This window comes from Urocitellus parryii, chromosome 14 (genome assembly GCF_045843805.1).
Source record: "Urocitellus parryii isolate mUroPar1 chromosome 14, mUroPar1.hap1, whole genome shotgun sequence".
Lineage (NCBI taxonomy): Eukaryota > Metazoa > Chordata > Mammalia > Rodentia > Sciuridae > Urocitellus > Urocitellus parryii.
Genome location: NC_135544.1, coordinates 17,135,328 through 17,155,293, shown reverse-complemented (window position 1 = coordinate 17,155,293; position 19,966 = coordinate 17,135,328). Strand labels below are relative to the sequence as shown.

The following is a 19,966-nucleotide window of genomic DNA, read 5'->3' as shown; positions in this document are numbered from 1 at the left end:
AATTTCAGAGCTTAGAATCCTTATATTTATTTTCTTGTGCAGGGAAGATGTTAGAATATACAAAGAAGAGGAGAAAATATTGCCTGAATAAAGAACCACCTAGAGAAAACACTCTCTTGAGTTTTGAGGACTGACAGACCTGGATTTAATTCAGTAAACAAATGTTGAATGCCTAACATACAACTGTTTGGGCACAGAAGATACAAGGTCCCTGTACTTCAAGAGCTTACATTGAAGTAGCTTAAGACAAACAACATGCAAATTAAACAACAAAATAGGTGATTATAAGTGTGTTGAAAAAAATATAATATGGTAATACAATAGAAAATGAGACAAATTCTGAGAGGGCTTTGCTGTGGAAGTGATTTTGAAACTTGAGACTTATTGAATGAGAAAGAACTAGCCATACTAAAATAAGGGAACTAGCTTTCATGACCTTGAGAACAGTGGATGAAAATGCCCTGGCTTTGTGTTTTAAGGAACAGTCATTCATTAACTCAACCAATAACCATATATATTGAGCACTTACCAACACCTAACAGATCCTACCTAGGTGATATGTTAGGCACTGTAAACATAACAGTGAATAAAACAAAATTTGGGAGATGGGAGAGGCAAACAAGGTCAGCATAACTGAAACAAAGATATTGGACAAGTGGAATAAGAGGAGGCAAAACAGCGGGGGCTTGAGTAGGACCCTGCAGGATTAGAACACTGTAAAGATTATAGAGAATTCTGTTCTCATTGTGCTAAGTTTGAACTAGAAATCTAGGTAGACATATCAAATAGATGTTGGATATACAAATTCAAAGTTCAAAGCTAAGGTATTGATGAACCCAGCCTAATTCCATTTTAAGATTGGGAGCCATTTCATCACAAAGTCATGAAAAGTTAATTTCCGTTTTACTATAAATTACCTCGATTTCTAAACTTGTTTGGAATTCCTGCCCTTGCCTTGAACTCACCCATGCCTGGCTTTCCCTGACCAAATAACAACCCTCTCTAAAACCTTAGTGGCGCCTCATAAATCCTGGCTCTCCCTGACCAGATAACAACCATCTTTGAAACCTCAGTAGTGCCTCATAAATTCTGTTGTTGGGATCTAAATTTACTCCCTACCTTGAAATGTTAAGCTACGTAGATTATTAACCTAGTATCTACCTTTGTATTATGCTTGTCAAAATCCTGTTATCTGTAGGTTTTCAAGACATGCCCCTTTGCAACTTTTTGTGCTATAAAACTATGCTCCTAGAGATCTGGGAACTGTTCTCTAGCCCCGGGTTTTCAAGAGAGACAGTCCTGGCCAGTGTACACAATTATAAGCTTGCTTTAATTTGATTTAAATTGGAGTCGGTGGTCTTTTCTTTGTGTCGTGGTTTAACATCATCTTTGGCAGTTAAGTTATAAAAATGAAGATGATATTTAATGCCATGGGAAGAGAGATGTACTATAGGAAGTTAATTTAGATATGGCAAAGAAGGAGGCTCAGGATCAAACTATGGGAATATTAATGTTTGAACCGTCAGTAAAAGATCCTATAAAAAATCTGAAAAGTGACCTCTGGTAAAGAAGGAAAAAACAATAGGAGAGTAGTGATGTGGGAGTTGAGAGAAAGAGGGTATAGTCAACAGTGGCTGTTGCTGAAAGAGAAAAATAATACTTTTTCAAATAAAAAAGTAATTTCTTTTTCAAATAAATTTGTTATTTGAGATTTCACCATGTGCCATGTATGCTTCTAGATAATGATGAACAAACTATGGAAGGTTGTATGAGTTTATATTCTATTGGAAGAGAGAGCCAGGAAATAATATGTCAGATAAATAATAAGTGCCTTGAAGAAGAAAACAGGTGGATGATGGACAGTGTTACAACAATAGGCTAGCTAGGAAATATTCCTTGCAAAAGCAAAACAAACAAACAAACAAACAAACAAAAAACGGAGAGCTGAGATCTAAAGAAAGAGTTTGTAAAAGGACTTATTTTTTTTTTCTTTCTACTCTCAGACTCACAAGAGAGAACACTTCTATGACCAGATATGTTATAGGAGTATTTCACTCCACAGCAAATAATTCTCGGGTGGACACCAACTGCATATCAATATAACACTATTGATACCACGGGTTGTCAGTTCTGCTTCCTCAAATGTTTAATTTAGAGAAGGGTACTGAGGCAAGTGTAGAAAGTACATTTTATTAAAAAAAAAAATAGCAATAGAATTCTCCTGGGAGGGAGAAGGGGCCATAGCTGGTGTCCAGGAATCCCAAGAAGTGAGAGCATCCTGCCCCTTTTATACACTTTAGGTTTCCTTTGTTCTCCTGTCCTCTTCCCCCTTAATCTCTCTTCTTCCAGTGTTCTTGACTAGGCCGGGAGAGACCAGTGGGGTGGCCAAAAGGTGAGAAGCAGGTAGGCAGGGGGAAGGGGAAGGGCCAAATGGAGTGATCCAGGCAGGTAGCAGCCCAGGAGGCATTAATTAACAACTTTTACAGTTCCCTACAGGGAGGGACAATTCCTGGGACAGGTTACCTTAGCAACAGTTTGGAGCAGAAGCAGGTTGTCTTGGTAAGGGTGGAAGAAGAAGAAGGGCTTTGGGGGCATTAACCTTTCAATTCCCCAGAGGCAGCCTTCAACTTCCCAAACCCAAATCAGCCTCCATCTTTATGATCCTACACAATTACATGTCTACACTGACTGCCTGTCTACTTCTTGCTTCACTATCTATAGCAAGATAGTGTCAAATCCTGAAGGTTAAGGGCTCAGGCTCACAAGACTGCCTCCTACCTCAGGGTCCAGTTGACAGTGACAAATTGTAACCTAAGCTTTGGACTGCCTATAGATCACAATTTCTATTATCCCTTCCCCCAGGCAAAATTATGTTTGGAATATACTTCAAATTTACACAAAGAAAAAATAATATGGTGAGTGGAAATGGGCATGGGTAGTATAAATATAACATTGACCATATGTTGAGAATTGAAGGTAGCTGATAGTGCATGGGAGTTCATTTCACTCTTTTGCCTACTTTTTATATATAGTACTTAGATATTTCCATAATAAATTTAAAACTAAAACTAAAAACACCTCTGTGATTTCTCCGAGTTGGTCTAGAAGGACTAATAATTCCCACTTTACAAAACTGTGGAAAGGATAAATTCAGATAAATCTTAAAGTTACCCAGAACATAGGAACATAGCAGCTGCCCTATAAACAAGAGGTCTCTTCCTCTCACCCCACCTCAGAATTAATCTTGGAGGTTAGGAAGCCATCTCTTTAAAAAGTGTTGAAACTGTGAATGGTATCAAATTAATATATGTAGAGAACAAATGATATAACACCAACTAGTGTTGAGGATTCATTTGAAAAACTACTGAGGAAAACCGAAATTCTTTTCTCAGACAATAATTTTCAAGCCTTGGTACATGTTAACATTTCAGATTTCTGAACCCTGTTCACAAAATTTCTAGTTGAGAAGATGTGGAGTTTCCACCTCCGAATTTGGGAAGCATCCTAAAGAACTTTGATGTAGGTGATCTTTATATTACATTTGGAAATACTATTTTAAAAGTATCAAGGTACTGGTTCTTAGATAGCATCTGTAGACCAGAAATAGGTCTTAGAGTGATGAATGTTTTCTTACTAGAAACACTGAATCTCCTGAGAAAATTAAAAGAGCACAATCTCCTAGGATTCTGTGACCATGGAAACAGAAGACTATAGAGCCCTCTCATCAGATGAAAAATCCAGTTGCCCACTGATGTCATAAAGGACACTTATAACACCAAATACACTTATTCAAAAGAGAAAGTTAGGGACTACAAATTAACCATTGGAGTTTGCAGGAAGAAACCCTCAAAAGACTTCCTAAAATGTAATCTTTATTAAGGAGCTAAACTACAGCCCTTGAGATATGAACCTATCAATTTCTACTACTAACATCATACTGGTCAGCCCTCTCACCACTGATCAGCTATGTCCCCTCAACCATCACTATTTTCAAAGATGGAACTCCATGGAACAAAATAAGAACAGGAGTTATGGTAGCATTTCAGATGGAATCATTTATTTCTCCAGGAAGTCTTAAGTTTTGTGTTGTTATAACAGAATGCCATAAACTGGGTAATTTATAAAGAACAGAGTTTTCTTTCTTACAGTTCTGGAGGCCAGGATGTCCAAGAATGAGGGCCCATATCTGGCAAGGGTTTTCTTGCTGCGTAACATTGAAGCCAGAATTAGACAGGCAGTCAGTACAGAAAAGTAAATAGAGTCAGGTCAGATTGAGTCATGACATTTTGAGTGAGTAGAGTCAGGTCAGATTGAATCAGACCAATTTTGAGTGAGTCTTGGGAAATGCAGGTTACCTTAACCTGTTGTTAAGGTAACCTGTCCGAGGAATTGCCCCTCCTTACAGGAAGCTATAAGGTTACTAATTAATGTGTTCTGGGCTGCACCATCCTGCCCTTCCCCCATTCAGCCTACTTGTTTCCCACCTTTTGGCCATCCCCCCAGAGCATACCTGGGCCTAGTAACATATATAGGAAGGAGAAAGATAAGGGGAAGAGGGCAGGAGAACAAAGGAAGTCTAGGACATACAAAAAGGGCAGAACACCTAGCTTCTGGGGATACCAGGATACCAGCTATGGCCCCCTTCTCCCTCCCGAGAGAAGTCTATGTTACCTCGTTTAAATAAACCCTGCTTTATATGCTTCCCTCCATGTGCTTCTCTAATGTTCAAACTTCAACGTTTGAGGGAGCAGAAGTTGTCATTGGTAACAGGTGGTATAAACATGACTAAGGCATCACATACCTAGAGAAAACACCAGACACTGAAATCCTGGCCTCAAGTCTGTTTATAATCAGCATTAATCCATTAGGTCCTTAACCTAATCACCTCCCACTAAAGCCCCACTTCCTATGTTGCTTTGGGGATTAAGTTTCCAGCATGCTTTTAAGGAAACACATTCAAATGACAGCATCTATCCACTCATTTGAAGATGATTGAGAAGAATATGTATAACTCCTTCAGGAATTTAGTAAAGGGACTGGTAATCCAGATTTCATCTAAACAGCACACATTTCCACGGCATACATTCAAGTATGCCTTGTGTTTTTGCTACCACAATCCTTAAATGGAAACAATTTTCCTATGGTACAGAGAGGATGGTAGAAGGAATTTTTACACTAACTTGAATAAAAAAAAATTCTCTCTCACAAGATCATTATATATTTATTTGAGGCAGGAAACCTTAAGAAGTGATCTGTTTTTTTTAATATTTATTTTTTAGTTATAGTTGGACACAATATCTTTGTTTTGTTTATTTTTATGTGGTGCTGAGGATTGAACCCAGGGTCTCACATGTGCTAGGTGAGCACTCTATCGCTGAGCCACAGTGATAATGTAATTATCACCCTAGCAATAGTGGAGAATTACATTACACCTAATGTAACTCCACCCTACCAATAGTGGAGAAAAGCAAGGTGGACAAGTCCTTAAGCTTCCCAGTAGCTCTCCTTTTATAGCATGTTGGAAACATGACTTTAAAACATTCATTCATTAAAGTCTTACATGCCAGATTAAATGACTGAAAAGATTTAAAAATTCAAATCTTATGTTACTTAGCACCACCTGTCTCCTTTTAAACCCCTTGAAGGGGCTGGGGATGTGGCTCAGCAGCACAGCGCTTACCTAGCATGTGTGAGGCCCTGGGTTCAATCCTCAGCACCACATATAAATATATAAATATATAAAAAAATAAATAAAACCCTTTAAAAGAGTCTTAGTGCTCAAAGTAGAAAAAAAAAAAAAAAAAAGCAGAACTCCCTAGATAGAACACTGAGTAATCTCATTGACCTTCTCTCCTCTCAAATCACCTATCTCCTTGCTCCATTTGTCACAGAAGCTTATGCACAGACCACTGCACCCTCATGGCTGTTTCCTTTTCTCCTATTTACACATATGTTCATCCTTCTGTTGTCTTTCCCTTAGAGAAATCTTTTCTGGCAGATCCAAATCAAAGATCTTCATGGGACTATTTACCCATTTTTCCTCCCATAAGGATAAAAACTTTGTTTTCCCCCTCAGATTCACTGGCTGAGGCTTGTAAATTAAGTTTACAAAAAAAACAGATTAATCCACCCCACCCCCCACCCTGCAAAAGACGGTAAAAATGCCAATAATCAGTTAGGCCTGGGAGCAAGTGTATCATCCTAACAACAAGGGATACATTGTAGAAAAGTGACTAGACAACAGAAAGGGGGTTTGGGCCTCTAGGAGCAGTGAATTTTGAGAAGATAAATATTTGGGGAAAGCTAAAGAAAAATAAGGGTTTTTACAGTAACATTTATGCAGACTGAGATTGATGCCATTTACAGGACCAATTCCTAGTCAGGGACATGGAAATGGAAATATTTATAATTGAGAAAATCTACACTGTAATTTTTTTTTTAAACATAAATTTGTTACCTTTACCCTTACAAATAGGGAACTTATGCTCTGCTTTGGGGCAGAAAAGGGGGAGAGTAGAGATTCTCACTGATCTGCAGTTTTTTAATTGCCTGAAGCTCAAAATAATCCTTGTCAAAGTGGCGTGTTTTGGAGTGGTATATTTGGACTCTCCTTATTAGCAATCATCGTTGTTGCAATTCTTCCTGTTAGTGTCCCTCTAGTCTGTAAGCAACTTAAAAACCTGCATCTGGGTTTGCTCACCCTGCTGTCTACTCCTTTTCCCCCAACACATAAACTGTCCAATAAATATCTGTAGGGTAGCTAAATAAATATATCAGACTTCTGCTTTCTCCTTTTCATTTCTCGGACTGCCAAGGGATTGCGTTTGTATTATTCCCCGCGCCCCTTACAGGGCCCTGCTGCTCCTATCTCTGGAGGAGAGTCCTCACCAAAAACCCTAGTTCGGTGTAGGAAACCGAAAAGCCAAGCACAGCCCACCCAACCTTTATCACTAGGCTGGAAGCGGGAGGGAGAAATGGGTGCGTTTCGAGGAAAGAAACATTATCCTCCGAAGACTTCACACGTGCCTTCGAAGGACCGCCGCTATTTGCATCCCCTTCTCCGCACAGAACGCAGGCAGCTGCTCAGCGTGGAGCTTCCGCCCGACCCAGCCCGGAATTCAAGGGCTGTCACAGGCAGGTCCCCCAAGCCTGGGCAGGGTCGGGAAACCTGAGCCCTGGTGCAAAGCGGGACCCGCACTGCAACCTGGAAGGCTGGAAGGGGTTGAGCCAGGCCCAAGCCTGGCGCGCCCCCCGCGCCCCCGCTAGAGCGCGAGCCGCCGGCGGAAGTGCTGCATCGCGCACTTCCGGGTGTTGTCTGGACGCCGCCGTGAGTCGTCGGTCTTCCCGGCCGCCGCCGCCGCCGCCTCGGGTTGTGAAGCCAAGAGCGACATCACCACCATGGCGGGCATCAAAGGTGAGTCTGGGGCGCGGGACGCTGGAGGTCTGGGTAGCCCCTCGGGAAGAGGAGGTCGAGGGCGCACGCCGCCCGCGCACGACGCCGCTTTCCCGGGCCGGCCGCGCGCGGGGTCCTTCCCGGCTGTGCGACCCCTGACGCACCCTAGCCCTGGCCGTCTCGGAGCCCAAGTGGACGCGGCCCCCTCCCAGGAAGGACTGCGGAAACCGTGGCTTCTCTCGGCAGCCCCCACCTTCCGCTAATTTGGGCAGCCTCTTTAATGCATCGCCCCCCGACCCCGGACGGAAAGCGATGTGGTTGTTGGTGTGTTAGGAGCCTGTGGCGACTTGGGTCACCAGACACGTTTTGCTGGAGTTTGCATCCGAGAAGGGGGCGGGGGCGGGGGCGGGCCCAGTGTGTTTTTGAGGGGGTTGAGGCCGCTGGGTAGCCAGTTATGGAAAAAAAGAGTGTCATTTCCCACTTCAAGGCACAAGTGATACCTTCGGGTGCTTGGCGCTGGTGAAGAGTTTAAGGACGGTTTTTTCCGAAACCTGGCATCCGCGTTCAATCTCGACACTCCTAAATAGATGCTTTTTGATCTGTGGTGTTAGTATGATGCAGTACACCGCGTAAGCAACCTCAGATTGATGCTGGTTTTCTTCTTGACAGTTGCACCTTGAGGCTTTTTGAGATCTAAAAGTTTGTTTTTAAAGATAGTTACAACCTAATAAAAAATCACTCCTTTATTTCTACAATTTCTTTAGAAGGAAGGGATGCTGCATACGTTCCAGCTGTAGTTTTGTTATCAGTGTGATAAGGAGCTTCGTTTTCAGTTTCCTTCCTAACGAATTACATTGATTTATTGACCTGCCGCTTTGTAGAAGGGGCAGGCAAGCAGGAAGTGAACAACTTGGATAGCAGTATTTTTCTTTTCTTTTCTTTTCTTTTTCTTTTTTGGTACTGGGGATTGAACTCAGGGACTCAGGGATACGCGACCACTGAGCCACATCCCTAATGCTGTTTTTGTATTTATTTAGAGACAAGGTCTCATTGAATTGCTTAGCGCCTCGCTTTTTGCTGAGGCTGGCTTTGAACCCGGGATTCTCCTGTCTCAGTCTCTTTGTATTTTTTTTTTTTTTTTAAGCTGACTTTAGTGGAGCTTCTTTCCCAGCGTCATATAGAGTTTCTTCCTCATTTTCGGTGTTTTAAAACATTTGATTTCTTTGTAATTTGAGTAACTAGGATACTTTTTAATCTTTTGAGCTATAATAAATTGTTTTGAATTATATGAAAAGGAGTTATTGTAAAATGCTGCAGTGTTTAGGATATTGCCTCTTTCCTTGTTGTTTTCCGTTTCTTTAATGTAACTAATGAAGGAGTCCCTCAAGAAAATAACTTTGTAATTTCCTTCTCCAAATCTAAAAGTAAAAATGTCTCAAGTACTTATATTTTTGGTTTCAGTAGGATTTTATGGTATGATTGTTTATTTGGATGTTTCTTTAGGTTGGTTTATCATCTTGATTATGAAGGAGTGTTGCTATAATGAGAGACCATTACTATTTCCTGAGCTGTTTACCTATTACTTTATGATATTCTGGACTTTCTGATGGCCCCTTCTATTCCAATTTCTTTGTAATCACAGAACCAGCCCCTTGTCTCTAGAGAATTTTGCTACATAATTGGGCTGTTTCATCCCTAGCCTAGAGGCTTTGGGAGTTGAAACCAAATTCAAGTAAGTCTTGTCTACCAAATATTGCATCACTCAATTACAGTATAAATTTTTACCTTGTTGATGTGTCATCTAAAGACAACAGTTTATACATAGAAATTAGCCTAGTTGCAGATTTCTTAAGGCTGAAGAAACATTACAAGTTTTGAGAACACTTTTGAGCAGTTGATTTACTCTCATTAGCTGTTATTTCTTATGACCGGAGGAAGAAATCCACATAAAATTATTTTTGAGCACTTTAAAAATATTGAATATTGACTGGAACATAAGTATCCAAGTTGTCTTGAGTCTCTAAACTCTTCTTAAGCCTTTTTGTTTTCATTATACAATGGCATTTGAAAGAAATTCAATCCTAAGATCTAAATAAATACAATACTAATTTTCTTCCAGTATTAATATTCACAGCAGTTATAATAAAGCAATCTGAATTTGCCTTTAAAACATTGTTTTTGATACCTGAGCCTTATCTCCTTTTAGTTCCTTCATTTTTTAAAAGAAATAATTTTTCATTAACTCTTTAAAAATGTACTTAAATAATTTAAACTTTCTTTTTTGATTAGAACATAAATGATCAGTATGAGATGTCTGTTGCCAGGTTTACTGGAAATATTTTTTTTGAGATTTTTCTGCCTGATTTAAAAGTTTTCTCAAGTCTCCTTTCAGAGGGCAGTTCTTGTCTTTGTGTGGCTTTCTTCTACTCTTCATTTATTTCAAAATGGGAAACAAGATAATTAAACTTTAAAATTTTTAGTTATTAATTTTGGAAAGAAGTTACCTTTCATTGAAATTTGTTCTGTGTACATGAATTATCTATTGAAAGAAATAGACAAATGAACATAGACATGTCTTAAAAATGAAATTCTTTTCACTCTGTCTGAATTTACATCTGACAATTGTATTACAAAAAATGATTAATAACTACTGAATAAGAGTTTAAGGGCTTGCACAGAGAAAGTGAGCAAGTGTATGGGTTTTGCAGCATCTCCTTTGTCTCTATGTAGTAATGTTTTCTTCCTTAAGCTTCTAAGTTATGTTCTGAATAAATGACTCATGAATAAATATAAATAAGGTGTTAGTATATGGTAACCTAATAGTATTTACAGTAGTAAACTCAGGTGTTTGGCATCAACATTTTAAAAAATGTTGGCGAGGGTCCTGGGAATGTACCTCAATGGTAGAGCACTTGCTTACCTAGCATGCAAGAAGTTCTGGGTTCAATCGCCAACCCCAACCCCAACCAAAAAAAAAAAAGACATAGTTTTTACATACTTTAGAATGTATTAATAGTATCTCTAGTGATAAGAGAATTATTTCTTTTAGATCTAGTCAAACTCTAATTTTATAGGAAAAACAACAACAACACTGAGTCAGATAAATATTTAAATAACTAGTTAGTGGCTAGTAGGAAATAAGAGCCAGTGATCGAAACTCTTAGCTCTCTTCTGGTTCCACTCTGCTACATTCATTCTACAAATAACTTGTTATTGAGTGTTGAGCTGGGACCTGAGCATCAATAACAGAAAATGCACTTTACTCTCAAAACTAATAGTTGAGAAGAAAAAAATCCAATCAATATGAAAGTGCATCTGTGATAAACTGAGAAACGAAAATCATACAGTGCTAAGAGGGCCTCTGTGAATGTGTGTGCCTTTACTAGAATGCTGCCTCAAGTACCACATGATTTGCTTCCTCATTTCATATGACACTGTGCTCACATGTCACCTCATCAAAGACACCCTTTCAGGCTCCTGTGTCTAGATTTATACTCTTCCTTTACTTTTTTAAAAAAATCATTCTCCCACTAGAATGTAAGCTGCATTAGAACAAGAGATTTGATATATATATATATATATATATTTTTTCTTGCTCTGTCTAGTAGCAAGGTCAATGTGTGACATACCTTAGGTGTTCAAAAATAGTTTTTGAATGGATGGATGAAAATATAATAGGAGAAATTGGTCTAGCCATGAGATTTGGAAAAATTTTACTGAGGAAGAGATGATTGAGTTGAGATTTGAGGGAAAAATAGTAGTTGAGTCAGAGGAAAGAGGAAAGGAAGGGGAAAGTCTCTTCCAGCATAAAGTGGCCATGTACAATCACTGGCATATCTCCAACATCTGTTACATATTTGGCTTCAATAAATACTTCCTGAGTGAATGAGGAACTGAGGTAGAGGGGACATATGCAGCGGCCATGTGGTTGAGGAAACCTGCTGATTTCCAGGAAAGAAAAAAGGTCCATGAGACTGAAGTATGGAAAGCAAGGGGGGGTAGTTTCCTGATGTGACACGCATTTAGGAGGTAGGCAGGACCAGATGATGAGGACCCATTTTGAACTAGAAAGACAAATGGTAAACTCAATATTTTCTTCACAGTTTATGTTGCTTGTCCTTGTAAACTTGAAATGGCTCATTTACTGTAAAAGTAAGCTGAAAAAAAATTTCTGTAGCTGAAAATATAATGGCATTAAGGACTAAGTAGATTGTTTAGGGTTGCCATGACCTCCGTCAGTGAAACAACTGAAAACCAATCTACCATGTCAATCTTCCTTTATTTTTGACCATTTTAGTTCTGAAATGTATATCAGTAGTATTTGGCAGCATTAACCCCTTTATTATTAATTTTGGCTTGTGTATGTGAGCTTTTGTCTTAGTGGCTTTTAGACAGAAATTACTTTCTTAACTACTATGGTTGCAGAAACACAGGTTATGCAGAACTTGTTTTTTTAATATTTATTTTTTAGTTGTAGTTGGACATAATACCTTTATTTTATTTATTTATTATTACATGGTGCTGAGGATCAAACCCAGAGCCTTGCACATGCTAGGTGAGTGCTCTACTTCTGAGCCACAAACCCAGCTCAGGTTATACAGAACTTAAAAAAAGATAATTTATTTCTTTGGCTAAACCTCGGTCATTGATTATACCTACTCAAGAAAGTTATTTTTACTTACTGACATGTAAAAGCACTTTAAAATATACTGCTTTGTATAAGTGTGTGTCTTGAGAAATTATATTTCAGGTACTGGCATGGTTGTATATAACTAATTCCAGATGCTTTGGAATCTGAGGCAGGAGGATCACCAATTCAAGGCTAGCCTCAGCAATTTAGCCAGATGGGTTTGTTTGGTTTAGTTTTGAAACAGAGTCCATGAACTCCTGGGCTCCAGCAATCCTCCTGACTCAAGACTCCAGAGTAGCTGGGATTATAGGTGTGCATCATTGCCCCCAGCTCTGCAGTTTTATGTATGTTAGGGTATATGTGTAAGAAAAAGGAACTGATTCACAGAGGTTTTCCCATAAGATGAATCTTCTAAAATCCAGTAAATTTCAGAATGTAAAGTTCTCTGTATACTGCTTTTCGAATTATAATGATCTTTGGAGTAATGGCTGAAGGGACATTGATCCGGTTGACTATTATGATACTCATTAAGAAATGGAACCAACTAATTGGGGGGATGTGGTCTAGTGTTAGCAATAGGTCAGAGCTCTAAAAATCAATACAAGGTTGAGTGTCCTTTATTGGAAATGCTTGGGACCAGAGGAAGTGTTTTGGATTTTGAAATATTTGCATATACACAATGAAGTATATCTTGGGGATAAGAACCAAGCATAAACCCCAAATTCATTTATGTTTAATATAAATTTACATGTATAGCCTGAAGTGTATAAGACACACACTTAATCAAACACACACTTATAATTTTAAAAATTATTTTTAATTGCATGAAATAAAGTTTTAAGGTATGGCATCATGTCATTGCTCTAAAAGTTACAGATTTTGGAGCATTTGAGATTTTAGTTTTCAAACAAGGAATGATGCTCAGTCTTTATCACTTGAAGATGCCACAGAAGACTTATTCTTAGATTACATAACTTACACTCCTGGAGACAGTGTACTCTGAGTATATTTAGGTTTATCGGCAAGGTTGTTTTGTTTTAGTTCTGGGATTACAGGTAAAGTTCAAACTGCTAATATTAATATTAACAAAAATAATATTTACTGGCTTAAAGAATTGATATATATGTTGGACTTTTTTATTTTCTTTATAGCTTTGATTAGTTTGTCGTTTGGAGGAGCAATTGGGCTGATGTTTTTGATGCTTGGATGTGCCCTTCCAATATACAAGTAGGTAAAATTTTTGTCTTTTTAAAAAGTGTGTTAAGGTAAAAGTGTGCTTTTAAAGCTTTAAAAATATTTTATTTCTGCTGTAAAATTAATGCAGAGAAATATTCATTTACCAAACAAACCTTTTAAATAATCATCACTTTATTTGAAAATATTTTAGGACACCAAGATACAAAAACATTTTTGGCTATTATCTGCTCTCTGACTATTGTCAAGTCTGTAATGACAAGATAGCAACACATTAGTTCAGACCTACTCTTCGGTTTTAAACACATCGATTATATTAAATACAAGAAAATTAAAAACATCTGTTTATAGAAAATATCATAAGCAGAGTCAGAACACAGTTGACTAAAAATATGATGTTGATAATTATTTTCATTAAGATAGAATTTTTTAAGATTAATTTTTAAGAGCTAGGGTTAGATGTGTTCATGACAAGACTGTCTATAAGAACAAAAAGGGAAAACTGATGATATCATAGATATCCTTCAAAAGAAAAATGGTTAAGTTGTAGTACATCCATTGGTGAAAATATGAGGAAGTTTTAGAGAATGAAGAATTGTAAGTGCTGTTATTAAAGATATTCAAGATCTGTCAATAAATAAAAAATCGCAGTGACCCAGTCACCTTTTTAAAGTTTATGTGGGATTTTGGAAGGGTCCACAAAAAGCTCTTAAGGAGAAGGGGGAAAAAAAACCAGGGGAGGATCAAGAGACATATAGTTTTCACCTTGTGTGCTTTTGTATTGTTTTGAAGTTTTTTTCTTAAGCACGTATTTTATTTGCAATTTTTTACTTAAATGTGTAGGAAAAGAAACATTAGAAAAACATCAGTAGATCTTTGCTGAGTGTACTCTTCTAAGTACATGCAAATCTCCACTATCATGTGTAGTTTGTAGCAGTTTTATTTATTTTTAACTTTTTCTTTTGAAATAATTTTGGACTGTTAAGAAATTGCAAAGATAGTGCAAACAGGTTCCTCTGCTTCCCCCAGTCATGACATTTTATGTAACTGCAGCTATCAAAACCAGGAAATGATATCAGCACAACACCACTAACTAAACAGTAGACTAAAAGCCATCAGCTTTTATTATGATAAATTCTGTATCCTTATTGAAAGTATTCAATATTACTTTTGATTGGTTTTCTATATTTCAATTCCAGTATTTTGGGGGAGTTCCTAGTGACCTAAGGAAAGCTTGGGAAGGGGTGCTTTCACTTCATATTAGTACAGGATGTCAAAGACATGAATTGTGACTTTTAAAAGTTATTGTGTTGGAGCTGGGGCTGCAGCTCAGTGGCGGAGTGCTTGCCTAGCATGCATGAGGCACTGGGTTCAATTTTCAGCACCAAATAAAAATAAACAAATAAAATGAAGGCATTCTGTCCATCTACAACTATAAATTTTTTTAAAAGTTATTGTGTTAGCATTCCTATTTTCCATACGCCTTTATAATGTAAAACGAAAAAAATTTGAATTTGAGGCCTTCATTCCAACCATTAAAATTTATTAATGCATTTTCTTTTAATATTAGAAAAATTAAATATTTCATAGTTTATTTTAATGGGTAATGTTATTCAAAATGTTTATCACTTCAGTGTTGAGCTTGTAGCTTTTTTCTCAACTATAATAGGTTTTATATCTTACAGTATTCCTTTGGTCCTTAAAAGGAGAAAAGCATATTTTTATGTGTAGGAAAACAACAGAAAGCAAAAACTACATTAACTTATTTTTCTCTTTCTAGCCAATACTGGCCCCTCTTTGTTCTGTTTTTTTACATCCTTTCACCTATTCCATACTGCATAGCAAGAAGATTGGTGGATGATACAGATGCTATGAGTAATGCTTGTAAGGAACTTGCCATATTTCTTACAACAGGCATTGTTGTCTCAGCTTTTGGACTCCCTATTGTATTTGCTCGAGCACATTTGGTAAGTGAATTTATTTTTCTATGGATGATTTTATGTTAGACTGTGTTCAATTTTTTTCTCAAATGCTTTTGTTACTGACACAAAAAAGAGATGAGAGATATAGAGATTAAAATCTTAGGTCTTTGTTGGTCCTTGCTAACTAATAAAAATGAATTGAAGAACAGCATATGGCTTCCCAGTACCTATCAGGATCAGGCACATTAACTCACCCAGTGCTGAATAGCCACAGGCCTGACTTATATAAGCCCAGAAAACAAGAAGATTGTGTGTTCTCTGCAAAGAGAAAGAGCTAGGCTACCTATACTAAGTCCAGACTCATCTACCCAAATTCACAGCTCTTTGTGACCACTAGCATATCTTATATCTACTCAGGTAGAGAAGGCAGCAGAGACTGACGAACCTTCAACATGGAGAAGACAATTAATTACTCCCTCCACCCCTTTAAAAGAAAGTGCACATGTGGTTTTCATCTCTTGATACTTTAAATTTATTCTCTAAATAGATTTTTTTTATTTACAGAAAGCTAATTTCTTCATAAGTTGAAAAGTATTGAATTCTATGCTGTCATCGTTGCTTGTTTTTAAAAATAATTATCAATCATAACTTTGCTTTTAAACAACCAAAGATAAAAATAACAACATAAAAATACCAATCAGTGTTAAGTACTGTGTAAGTTATTACAAGCCATATTCGCTCTGAATCATGTTTGGCATACAGTTAGAATCTTCATTTGCTTTTCATTTCCCTTTTGTTTTTCATATGTCTGTTAACACCTTATTTCCACAGATTGAGTGGGGAGCTTGTGCACTTGTTCTCACAGGAAACACAGTCATCTTTGCAACTATACTAGGCTTCTTCTTGGTCTTTGGAAGCAATGATGACTTCAGCTGGCAGCAGTGGTGAAAAGGAGTTGCTGAACTATTGTCACATGGACTCTTGTCATCTGTTGGCCATCCATGCACACAGGAGATGATGCAGTAATGCTGAATGGTGTAGCAAGCCTCCTGGGGGTATTCTAGGTGCTCCCTACTCACTTTTATTGTATGCATTACTGTTCACAGAGACTTGCTAAAGGATTAAAAGGATTTTCTCTTTTGAAAAAGCTTGACTGATTTCAACTTATCTATAGTATGCTTTTTGTGGTGTCCTACTGAATCTAAGTATTTGTTTTTCCTGTTCAGCTTTTTTATCAATATGCCATGTTATTTTTTTTTAAATGTAATAGCCATTTGCATTGTTTTAGGAATTCAGAATTCTTCTGGCTTTATTACTGGGCTAAAGTACATATTTCCTCTTAAAATTGGTTAACCTCCATTATTATAAAAATTATAAAAATAAGTTTTAAATCAGTCAGGATGACCTAGTTCCCAATTTTATGCAAACTTGCAGACCATTAGCATACCTTGTAGATTATCTACTCAGTGCAAATATAGCTGCGTTTACCTCAGAGGGGCCAAATATGAATGCCCATACCCTCCATAAGGGTTGCTGGTTTTACTAGAAGACAGGTGGTTTGTGAATTGAAAATTGTTTTATGGAATTGCTACAAAGGTGTTCTTTTCTCAATTGATGGAGGAATTTATGTTAAACTTTAAGGTAAGGGTATAAAAAGATTTTTGAGATATGGTTTTTTATTTATGTTTATTGTAGTCAAAGTAGAATGAGTTGCAGTGTGGGAAGAAACACATTGAAATTCCATTGCTTGAGTGTGTTTCTATTTATGTGAAAGTTGTGATCTCTCGGCCTTTCATGTTTTATCATGGGTAAAATGGACATACATGGAATTATTACTGATGAGGGAAAGTTGTATGTTTGCATCATAAATACCAGAAAATCCTCCTCTGCTTCCTCCTTTTAACTTATTTTGTATGTTTTATGTATTAAGTAAAAGAACCTTTCAAACACTTAGAAATGTTTACTTACCTAGAAAATAATTGCTATGCTATTACATTAAGAGTGTCCCTTCCCCTGCAAGGCTGTAACATGATTAACAAATGATTTTGTTAGTCTTGCAGATAATGTGCATTAACAATTTAAGATTTAGCCGTGGTAAGGGTAGTTCTTATTCTAAGATTACATCATATGTAATTTTAAAATACTTAAGACAAGTTTCCTGTATATCTCTCAAATGTTTGGGTTTTGATTTTATCACAATAGATCTGCTTTTTCTTATAAAAGATATTTATTGTATGAAATAATGCAGATTAGCCAAATCCAGCCATATAGCAGCTTTAGACACAGACCTGACCAAAAAATTCCAGTAACCAAGCATGATTAAATTGTAGCATCTCATGATTATTAGTACCTTTTCCAGGAACTCATTAGGAAATTGTTAAAGTTCATCTGACAGTATTTTGTTAAGGATATTTGTATGTTCAGCATACTTATATAAAAATTATTTTGCCTTCATTCAAAACTAAGTAATCATGACAGCTTTTTGTTGTTCTGTAGTTTCTTTGTGGAGAAAATGGGAACAAATTTTAGTTTTTTTCTGAAGATACCTAAAGCTACAGGTTTTTTTTGCCTAACCCAAGTTTTGTTACTTTAGGCTGTGAAATGGGAAGCAGAATGAAATATCTGCATGCAACTATGCTATTTACACATGGGCAGAAAATAGCTTGTTGTGTAATTATGCTCTAGACTTAAAGAGGAAGGTACAAGTATACATACTAGACAGCTGGAGATACAGCTGGAACTCTTTATGCCTATGATCTACTGGCTTCTTTTTTGTTGTTTTTTCTTCAGGAAGTGAGTGCATTCTTTGGTCCTCCATTTTTGGTTTCTCTAGAATATCAGTGCAGTGCACTGCTACTGTTTTATTCCCTTGGCCATAGACTCCTTCTGACAGCTGTGTATTCTTTCAGTATACTAATTGCATTGACAGCATTGTGTCTTTGACCTTGCACATAAGCTTACAGTGCTGTCTCTGGTTTCTAGGCTAGATACTTGAGGTTTGATTTTTCCATAGAATATGCACTGACACAACCTTGCCATTCTATGGAAAGAAAACTTTGATGATGAAACAATAAAGATTTTAAATATCCATTTTAGTTTTGTGGATGTTTTTGGAATGAAAGTATATGACACACTTTGGTTCCTGAAGTACATTAACCATTTTAATAATGTAATACAAAGCAAGTATGACACTGGTTATAATGTTAGACATTCAGCAGTACAAGTGAAACCATAGTAACAAATATTATAATGAAGCCATTTAAAAGTAAAATTGAAACCATAGTAACAAATATTACAGTGGAGCCCAGTGATTTTGAGCTATAATAAAAGGGCTGATTTGAGGAAGAATTTTTATCCTTTTACAAAACAGTCATAGGAGTTTTATTCACATAAAAAGACTGCTTATGTTCTAAAGGTCCTGTTCTTAAATTTTCAGAACTTTTTTGTGACTGCATATTTTATTATATGTTCAAATATTTTTTGCCATTTGTCATTAGAGATTTTGCTTTTTACAAGGATTACAAACAAAATTCTGTGTGGTCTAATTTGAATAGAGGACAGTACTATTATCTAATATTAATTTTGTCTCAAATTGCCCTAATTATAATCTTATTATATACTTTTAAAAATATCATAGGTTCTTAGTGTCTGCCCTAACATGATTGGTGGAATGTTGCCAAAATAATCCAGGTTTCTAAAGTAAATTCTAGACAAGATTCATAAGTTACAGGTAGCTTCAAATCAGAGCATCAAATTTAACAAACTATTGCTGTTAAGTAGTATGTATGTTGTGGACTCCAGGATACTTTATGATGCTTACAATTGGTGAGAAATTCAAATTCATATTTCTTTCATATGAACTTGTATTGTTCTTTCAATGAAGTCAGAAGCTTTTATTTTATTAGAAGCTTCTTTTTATGGGACTCCCTAGAAAGAAAATATATCCAAAAGGTAAATATTTCAAATAAGTGAAACTTAACCCATTAAGAATTAACTTTGGGCCAGGCACAATGGCACATACCTGTAATCCCAGTGGCTTGAAGGCTGAGGCAGGAGGATCATGAATTTAAAGCCAGTGTCAGCAACTTAGTGAGACCCTGTCTCAAAATCAAATATCAAAAGGGCTGGGGATGTGGCTTAGTAGTTAAGTGCCCCTGGGTTCAGTCCCTGGTACCAAAAAAAAAAAAAAAAAAAAAAAATCCACCCTAATTTGGATTTATTTTAACATTGGACAAGACTATTAAAAAGATCATACACATGTGCCTTTTTATAATAAAAACTTTTTTCTTCCCTGGTAATTCAAGACTTATCATTGTAAATTGTTTTTTTCCCGTCTTTCTAAATGGCATTTTTCAGGAATTGTAGTTTATTTGCTGACTTTCCTTAACAACTGTTCTTAACACCCCTTATATATATTTGCAGAATATTAGGAAGAGAACATTTCAGGGGGGAAAATGAGGTAATCAAGCTCACTTTATAACATTTTTGTATATAGTGCAATATCAGTAGACTTAATTAGGATGTCTCCCACTTATACAAATGAAATGCTTTGTGACAGGTATTCTTTCTGCTGAAAAGGCTTTTTTAAAAATCTAGTTCTTACCAGTCTACCAGATAATCTGAAATAGGAAATGTTTATTGTGCTCTACAGCAACAGAAGCCTTATAATTAATTTTTCTACATATTAATACAGTAGTTATTTGGAGCTCAAGATACTACTAGTCCTTTATATCATTTGTGGGTCTTCCTATTTGTTTTTAATTATAAAATATCTAAGGAGGAAGTTTATAAGAAACTTTGTATGTTTTGCTTCTAGTTTATTAAAGA

At 36.7% G+C, this 19,966-nt stretch overlaps 1 protein-coding gene across 1 annotated transcript; it reads left to right on the top strand.

Annotated features, from left to right (window-relative positions):
* The first annotated feature begins 7,291 nt into the window (after window positions 1–7,291).
* Window positions 7,292–16,275, top strand: Leprotl1 (leptin receptor overlapping transcript like 1). The gene is made up of 4 exons (XM_026381533.2): window positions 7,292–7,414; window positions 13,175–13,250; window positions 14,998–15,184; window positions 15,971–16,275. The coding sequence occupies exons 1-4, from the start codon at window positions 7,399–7,401 to the stop codon at window positions 16,085–16,087; spliced, it is 396 nt and encodes a 131-aa protein (XP_026237318.1). The 5' UTR covers window positions 7,292–7,398; the 3' UTR covers window positions 16,088–16,275.
* Window positions 16,276–19,966: the final 3,691 nt, after the last annotated feature.

Bases quoted from the DNA above. Each gene is read 5' to 3' on its own strand.
- Leprotl1 (XM_026381533.2), top strand. The intron at 13,251-14,997 runs GTAGGTAAAATT...TTCTCTTTCTAG, and splicing joins TGTGCCCTTCCAATATACAA to CCAATACTGGCCCCTCTTTG. The intron at 15,185-15,970 runs GTAAGTGAATTT...TTATTTCCACAG, and splicing joins TATTTGCTCGAGCACATTTG to ATTGAGTGGGGAGCTTGTGC.